The 9,150-nt window shown below is 39.8% G+C and overlaps 1 protein-coding gene across 1 annotated transcript; it reads right to left on the bottom strand.

The window, feature by feature from the left end:
• Positions 1-2,121: 2,121 nt before the first annotated feature.
• On the bottom strand, positions 2,122-8,724 carry mterf2 (mitochondrial transcription termination factor 2). Its single transcript, XM_004570798.3, has 4 exons — positions 8,410-8,724; positions 7,245-7,329; positions 4,489-4,596; positions 2,122-3,681 (listed from the first exon to the last, which is right to left on the bottom strand). The coding sequence occupies exon 4, from the start codon at positions 3,653-3,655 to the stop codon at positions 2,528-2,530; it is 1,128 nt and encodes a 375-aa protein (XP_004570855.1). The 5' UTR covers positions 3,656-3,681; positions 4,489-4,596; positions 7,245-7,329; positions 8,410-8,724; the 3' UTR covers positions 2,122-2,527.
• Positions 8,725-9,150: the final 426 nt, after the last annotated feature.

Below are 9,150 nucleotides of genomic sequence, written 5' to 3' on the forward strand. Positions count from 1 at the left end.
CTGAGATGAGAGCACGCAGCATCTCCAGTTCATGATATAAATGTAAATACACCAGAACAACTCACAGCATGGAGTCAAACACATTTTTAAAGCTGAAAATCCTCAAGTGACATTAGTATGAATAAAACCCAAACATTACTTTTTAAATATTCTAATGTTTGGTTCTCTTTTCTGGTTAACATAAGACATTTTGATTTTTTTTGCCACTTAAATATTCCTAGTGGAATATTTAAGTGGCAAAAAGCTCATTTTCCACCTCCTTTCGCTGCTTTTGAAGAATAGACTTCTAAATGAAAATGCCAGGGCTTAACTCACACTGACTTCAAATGAGGACTATTTACTGCAGCAGTGGTCGTCTGAGCTCCTGCATCAGCTGGAAATCATATCTTCTAATTGCAGATGTCATCTGTTTCCTGTGAGATATGACCCATAAAAGCAGAATGTTAAGCACGGGGAGTTTCAACCACTGGTGTGTTTGAAATGAAAAAGGACAATTTATACTCCTACTTATTAACCTCTCTGGCCTGCCCGTGTAATTCAAGCGTTCAGCACAGGAGGATGAGGGTGTCCACTGAGGACAATAGGACACCGGGTAAGAAATCGAGATGACTTCCACTTATACACCTGAGACCTCGTCTCATCTGCCTCGCCTTGATATGTCCCGATTAACTCCCTCGTATTCATTACTAAGCATCGGCTAAAGACGAACACTGTAACCTTGCAACATGATGAATTAAAGCAAATGTCAGCGCTGTGCAGAGTTAGAAACCTTTAGTTCGTCAGCTGCAGTTTACTCGAGGTAACGCTGCAGCCCCTCAGGGCTTCTGTGTTGTGAATGGCTGGAAAATAAACTAGTCAAACATCCATCTGCTGAGCTCAAATTCTTTACCAGATGCACTCACTTTTTGAATCATCTGCCCAATGGCTACGGCCATGTCTACGGGACCATGGTGAGTGATTCAGACAGCAGCAGATGGGAGGTTGTTAACGTACACCCCCGCCCCTCTAGACACACAAGTCCTCAGTCTCTTTGTTGTGACCCCCATCGTCTACATTATAAGAGTGAGGGGACCTTGAGGCATAAAGTCATGACTTCATTAGCTGTGATGCTCGCTTCCATTAAAAGGCACTCTTAAGCATGTTTCAAGGGCTTTTGCTGGCTTTGAAACATTAAGACACATTCAAAATGAGACATTTTATGGTCCCCTCTATTGGTTTAGACAATGCCTAGTATGATTGTATATTGATTTTGTGGCTTATGCTAACATGGGCACTTATCCAAAAGCCTTTTTAGAACCACGTGACACACAGATACATGAAAACCTTTAATTAATAAAGTCAAACCTTATGGAAAATCGATTTAGTCTAAATGAAATGAAAGTCTACTGATTTTTTTTGAATGCCAGAAAGGTTGCAAAGGTCCAGTCCGAAATCAAAGGCACATCACTTTTGTTCCTTTTTTTTTTTTTTTTTTTATCTTGCGTGGGTGCATTTGAATTCATTTGAAATGATAATGAAGTGACATTTTAGAAGTGAAATAGCTTCTAATAAAGTGTCTCCATCTGTAGAGTAACAATAAAAATCGGAGGCGCAGTTAGATTTCATCCCTGAGGGTAACAGTTGTGCAGCCAAGAACATTGTGTGAAAATGAGACACTTGCACAGACAGTAAATAAAATGGTTAGAAAGGCCTTGTTTGTTCTCCATGATACATCTGATAGACCAATCAGCACGTCTGTCACCGAGCTGTCATGTCATGCAGAGTTTTATGTGACGTTATTGTAAGGAGTTTTTTTTGACAAGGGACTGCATCTTCACTAAAAACTGACACATTAAGATGCCATTGCATTTGTCTCACTTTCTGATATCAGTCTGATAAATCAGCACATAGCCACTCTCATCTCTTCCAGTGTGAATTTACACCTACATGAAAGTGCACTGCTTTTTCTTTGTAACACCTCAGACTTGTAAAAACTGAATGTTGGGGTGCAATCACACTTCTCTTTGGTCTGAACTACAAGTGAAAATTTTACTTCTTTTTTTTTTTTTTTTTTACAATTGGGAAAAATTCACACAGCCTAAATAGATTGACAAAAAAACATTCACAACACTTCACACCATAGCTTGTTAACTGGATTTTAATTACATTACATCCCACGAGGTTGGAGAGTTTGGCAAGAGAAAGGCTATGAAACAGTCTCTGCATTGTACCTTCAGCTGTTTTTAAAACCCAGTTTTAAACATACAAGTAAAAAATAAATAAATTATGAAGCAAGTCTTTAATAGATTGTTTTCCAGAGTATTCAGATTCAAATTTAAGGCATCTTCACAGGCAAAATTCACTGTACAGATTAAATGGCATCATTGTAGTTAATCCAATTTAACTAAAGCAATAAATTCAAACATATGATTATAATGTAAGTGGAAGTGAAAGCACATTTGTAATTAAGACACGTTAATCTTTTACAAAGTACAAATACCCATAAGAACGACATGGATCCAGTTAGTGTTCGTCCATACAACCCGTGTCAATCATCCGCCTTTAAAGGGGCGACAGGATTAAAAAGTGGTCTCTCCCTACGGAGCTGTAGTTTTCCAAAGCTCATCTCAAAGTCCTTCTTAGTGCCATTTAGCACCTCCAGACTACCTGTCCTTATGTCATAACCTCGAGCCTTCAGTTGCTGGATGCGATAATTTACTATTTGCGTAGTTAGTTCTAGGACAGTTGGAGTCGCTGTGATTTGACACATGCTGATCCCAGCACTGAGAAGACCCTCAAAACGTTCAGCCAGAGTAGATTCAGGGTAGTACAGAAGAGCTGGGCACCTGAGGATGATGCCCCGCAGCTCTGTCTCAGAGCACCCAATGGTGTCTTGAGAGTACAGCAGAGTGTGACGCATACTGTCTGGGTTCAGCTCAGCCACAAAGCCCTTCAGCCTGGACAGCAGGTGGAGCAGCTGGGGTGTGCTGAAGCCCTTGTCTCTCAGAAAAAGGAAGTTCTCCCTCAGCACCTCTGGAGGCTTGAGAAGAACAAACGGGTTCTGACTCAGCAACTTCTGAAGCCAGATTTTCATGTTAGCTTCCTCCCCTCCAAGTTCCTGGTAGGCATGTTGGAGAGTGTGGACCATCAGCTCGTTCTGCTCTACTGGCCGGCTGAAGCTTTGAGGAGCGCTGGCCATGAGTTTGGTGATGACTCGTTTGTTCAGGTTTAAACTCTGGAAGTAGGAGATGTTGTTTCGCTGGTTGTCATGGTGACTGGAGGAGGTGAAAAATGAGGCTGGGAATTTCTCAATGACACCAACCAGCTCCCTCTGGTTTGGACACACAGACATCCACAGCTCTTTCTGAGTGTAAATCTGCTCAGGATTACAGAGGACAGCCTCAGGATGACTTGTTAAAATATGAGCAATGATGGGGCCCGAGGCCCCCATGTTCTTTAGGAGTTCAGCTACTTCTTTTGTATAGGCTGGACTCTGAAGCAGCACCCATCCTTTAAGTTTCCGGACCTTCTGGATGTCCACAGATAGATCATAAAGAGCTTCTACAGTCTGCTGGTTCTCTGCTACACTATGTGTCGCACGTGATCTGAGGTTTAAAGGTAGAGCTGTGACAGGTTGGCACCGGAGGCACAGGAATGTCGCGATCGAACGCAGCATTGATGCAAATTCCTAACACCAATCCCCTAAACACAAGGAGGAAAAGAAACTACATAAGTAACCAGAGCACACAGACCAATCCTTACATTTATTTAACGCTTGTGGTCACCCTTGCTCTGTGAGGTTTTGCCCATCATGACAACAGAACAACATTAATGTTTTTTCTAACTCCAGAAATTCTAAGCGAATAAAACCAAGGTCCAGACACGCAGAGCTGGGGGATATTTCTAAAGCACAACCTGTATTGATTCATCTACCTTTATTATTTCTAAACTGACACACTTTAAATCTTTCATCTCATTTTGTACCATCATCTTCCAGCTCTGACTCCACTGCTTCATGCTCCTTTGGTTAATGTCACTCATCCTATCTTTGCATGCATAACAGAGGCTTTTTATCGGAACTTAATGGCCTCTCTGTACAGCTGCTGCCATATGTTTCATAGGGGGAAAGCAAGAGCCAACTCGATTACCTGACACTGTTGACGACTATTTGTAGATAGCATCTTTGAAAGCAGCCTGTTATTACTCAAAGCTTTTTATTTCAGCACTGTAAATAAACATGTTCGTTACATCTTCACAGGGGCTGCTTGTATGACTGACGGCATTTATTTGACCATGTCAAAATACAACCCTTCTTGCACTGACCCGAGCATTTTCATTTGAAGAGTCATGCCGGGTACAGAGCGTGCCAGCTGAGCTAACAACTATGCGAGATAGTCTCAATATACAGCTGACAGCTCATTTATTATAATATTTATTCATTCTTGCTGACAAAAGATGTATACATTTTAGAAACACTGGGGAAACCTTTGCAAAACAAAAATGAATTACCTTTGTTAGCGGTCAGAGGATGTGACGTTTTGTTATGAAACCGATTCCTTCGTCTACACTTTGTGTTGTGTGGTGTTCCACAGCGACACCCACAGGCCCTGAATGGTACTGCAAGCAAGCCAGCTACCTGTAAACTCAACTGACACTTAAATAGAAAAATAATTTTACAGACAGAATGCAGAGAGGTCGATGTAGAAGTGTGTTATTTTATTTGATGTACCAATTTGCCCAACTTCTCTGTTTTTTAAAGCAGCACTCTTTTTATTGCAGCCCATATGTCTGATAATTAAATAATTTTGACAAAAATCTGTATTTCAAACAGCAGTTGGTGCTCTTTCAAAACCCTGCAGCATACGGGGCCCTGATGAGTGTAATCAGTGAGCTGAATTGGACTGAATGCACGGAGAGTTTCCTCGCAGTTGGTGCTTAATCACGATGCTTGATCACCAGCTCTGCAAGCTGTTCCATATAGTAGCACAGGAACTGCTGCTGCTGCTGCTGCTGAGTGGGTATCTGGGATCATTATAGTTTATATAATAGTAAACAGATGATACGTCTCAAAGGAAAAGAGGTCAGTGCTTTTGTTAAAAAAAAGAAAAAAAAAGATCCTTTTCAGATCCTGTTCTAATCTGTCCATCTTTGAGATGATTGTTTCTGTACATGATCACTGATTTAAAAATGAGCCTCATAAACAAGTCAAGTAAAACTAACATTAAAACACTTATTGGTTCCAGTCCGTGCGTAGCAGCCTGTGATCGCTTTTATTGGCAGAGGAACAGTAGTCACTGCAGGAATCAACATATGCACATTCATTATCTATAGCAGTAGCACAGTTACACACACAGAGGCAGACTCTCGAAATCACAAGAACTGTCATCATACTTATTTCAAACATTGTTATAATTAACGCTATTACTGCTGCATGTAAAGCAAGGTTGAAGTTAATATTCACTGAAGAAAAAAAAAAATATAAAATACATAATGTCTTAAAGTGTCAAGAGATTCCATGTAAATTTAAGGAGCTTTTAAATTAAAAATTCACATTTAAATAGAAAAAAACTACTCGATCAGTTGTTTGTTTGCTTTTAATATTTGTTTTTTGCTAATAAATTACACTCTAGATAAGTGTGTGAACTCCCCCATAGCTCATGGTGGTTTCTTATTGCTTTTATATATGACTTTATTGGTCTCTCACATGATTTTAAAGCAATTTTGGTCCACTTTTTGTTCTAACATTGCTTTCGTTCATTGAGGTTTGGAGGTCTTTGTTTATGCACTCAAGGTCTCATTGCAGCATCTGTGCTTGAGATCATTTTCCTGTTGTATAACATAATTTCCCTGTCAGGTGGCTTCACATTTGAATCTTCAATGCAGGTAAACAAAAGAGGTCATGGTCAGCTTCATGACTGCATGTGCTCAGGTCCTGTGGCTGCAAAACAAACCTACTCCTTCACCACAGCGCTTCACATTTGGTATGAGGTGTTTTTGCTTATATCCTGTGATTGGTTTTCATCAGCTGTAGTATGATGCATTTTGTCCATAGTACATAATTCATAATTCTTCTAATTCCAAAGTTTTATGGTTTGTCGAGATCCAACTATGTAAATCCAAGCTGTGCTCCCATCTTCTTTTGGGAGAGGCTTTTTCTTAGTAAGCATTCCAAACAGACACATTTCTTGTGTTTGTCTAACTTTACCTTCATAAAATGTAACATTCAATATTTCTAACTGAGGCCTGTTCTGTCTGAGATGTAGCTCTTGGGGTTTTTTTGCAATTTCACTGCATATTATTTCTGACCTTGGGGTGAATTTGCTGGGATGTCCACTTTTGGGAAGACTGGCAGCTGTCTTGAATGTTTTGCATTGGTGAATAATTTTTCTCACTGTAGAATGATGAATTGGAAATGGCCTTCTAACCCTTCCCAGATTGATGGGCAGCACAATTGCTTCTGTAATATCATTTCTGATGTTTTTCCTCTTTGGCATTGCATTAAAACACACCTGAATGCTTCACACCAGCAAACTGCCAGAACCTCTGCTTTTATGGAGGTGGCCACAATTGCTGATATTTCGGTTAATCAAATGCATTTGATTAGCAGCACCTGGCTGGTACTTAATTCCTATGTAAGCACTAAGGGTGTACTTGTATCGTCTGTTTTGATGATTTATTTTTTCTGCTTCCTGTGGAGGGGTGATCTGGGGCATGTGGCCCTCTTTTACCCACACCTGCAAGCCCATTTATTCATTATTATGTGGACTTTCTGAGTTTCATCAGCAAATATGTAAAAATGGCTTCTCGAGCATGTTTTACAGCATCGACTGCAGGGTCTAATTTGTGATGAATGCATTGAACGGCAGTCATGTTAGGGCTTTTTACACAGGAGTGTAGCTGTACCATTAGTTGCAAAGCCAACAAACTGTGTACCTCTCTTTAGAGACACCTTTCATAGCATGGCTTTATAGCAGAATGTAACAGACAACAACCTTGTTGTGTAACTGCAAATCAGCAAGTTGAAATAAGAAGCTCCATAACTCAACTGATGTAACTGGTGCGTGACTTGGCAAGACCTAAAACATAAATATATTGCAACATATTTGATGTGATTCTATCGCTTACAAATAGACTAGCTCTTAATCATAGACTTGCATCTCCGCCAGATCGCCTAATGGGACTCAAGTCAGTATGTTTTACTGACCTATCCAACTTATCCAATGAATCCATCTTGACCAAGTCCTCTTATTAGACCAACAACTAACCTGTTTCCTGTGGAGATGTGTGGTTTCCCCCTTATCTGTTTGCCCTCTCTCCTCAACATACTGCAATTTCTGGCAGTAACAACCTCTGAAAATGAAAGAAAGATATCCAAGAGAATGACTACTTTGTTACAAGAAGAACATGCAGATTTTACATAGCATGCACGAAGATAAGATCTGTCCTTGTTTATATTACCTTTACAGTGTTGCAAAACAGAAAATCCGCTTCATATTACAGTATGCTGCTAATGTTAAGCAAGTATTTATCCAAGGACCCAACATCAGAGAGAAGTATTGATTTTCATAGTTGTACTATTAATCAGCTATAAAGAGCTCAGCATTCATAGAATGAGAAAGTGGAGTAATACGATGAGCTGTGACCTGTTGTTTTATGGCAGGTCAAAGTCAGTATTATTATTAATTAGTCTGGTGCCATATTACACAACTGGGCAGAAGGCTGGCGAAGTAAATAAGCCGAGCAGTTTATTATTGACAGATTTAAAATCTTTTACAGCTACCAAAAAAATAGTTCACACAAGACACAGACAGTTACTTTATAATCAAACTGCAATATTTCAAGGCTTCTAGTAACACTGATAAGGATGCCGTCTTCTATTCACATTCATATTGTAAATGTACTGTCAATGTCGCTTAGCTTGATATAACAGGAGACAGCTTTTGTGTCTTGTACAAATTCCTCAGTTGCTGCATTATTAAACTGATAAAGCAACGGATGAATAATTTGTGTCCTCTCACAGTGACAAAAATAAATAAATAAATAAAAGTGACAGTGCAATATACCAGAAACATAACCTAATACAAGTTTTCTAATGCAGATTTAGTTCAGATTAGTCCACTCACTCAATATCATGATGATGGTAAACAAAACATGAACTGCATGCATTTACAAATGTGCAATCAAGCTTGCATGGAGGAAGAAGGGTTTATCTCACAGATACACAAAGATGCATGATGAGTGATGTAACCTGGAGTAATGCAGTCTTTCAGCATCAGACTTTTTCCAGGCCATCTTCTGGAGCTAATCAGACCCCAGCTTATGTCCCAGCAGCAGGTATCAATGGATTCAATTCAGTTTTATTTATTTCACATCAAATCACAACAACAGCTGCCTAAAGGCGCTTAATCTGTCTTCTTAATCCAAACCTACCTGGTGGCTTTCTCTGTGGCTTCAGTAGTGGATCTAACAGATCTCTTTTTATCTTGTCCAGTGATGCCTTGTACTTTGCGCCCTGTAAAACCTCACCAGCTCAGCCTCACAGGCTTGCAAGCTTCCAAGCTTACAGGCTTAGTGGTACTTACACCTAGTACCTAGGAACGTGGCATGATTTTGTTTGCTTCATCCATTTGATCTTTCCAGTTGTTGGCAGTGGTAAGGCTAGCTTTTGGAAAGATGTTAGAAAATGAGATTTTCTGCTGTAGTACATTTTCCCTTCTCATTGGAGCTCGTTGCGATCACATCCCCACCATCATACTGGTTCAAAGTTCCCCTACACCCGCTTGTACACACATCTGAACAAGGTGTTGCTGGTCTTTGTCCTTGGTGTCGTTGACCCTGGTTGAGGGAAGTAGGTCTTATAAAAGAGAAAGGAGAAGCAGACCATTTTGACTAGGTGGATCACACCTAAAAATAATCTCATAATCTCTGAAATCTCAAGGAGTTCAAAAAAATAATTAATTTACAATAAAATAACATTGTAAAACCAGGCTGGGCCAGGAACAACTAAAGAGTTTAAAAGACTAAGTAACATAAAAAGAGTTCTAAAACAGTATATATACAGAAAACCCCGACAAAACTAAAAGATTTTGCAGTAAAGTGCCTCCAAAGCCCTAAAAGAGAGCTACAAGTCCAATAAAAAAAGTCCCCTGTCATCCCTCATGTACCCGTTTG

This window comes from Maylandia zebra, linkage group LG7, assembly GCF_041146795.1.
Source record: "Maylandia zebra isolate NMK-2024a linkage group LG7, Mzebra_GT3a, whole genome shotgun sequence".
In the NCBI taxonomy this organism is placed as follows: Eukaryota; Metazoa; Chordata; class Actinopteri; order Cichliformes; family Cichlidae; genus Maylandia; species Maylandia zebra.

Bases quoted from the DNA above. Each gene is read 5' to 3' on its own strand.
- mterf2 (XM_004570798.3), bottom strand. From the start codon at position 3,655: ATGCTGCGTTCGATCGCGACATTCCTGTGCCTCCGGTGCCAACCTGTC.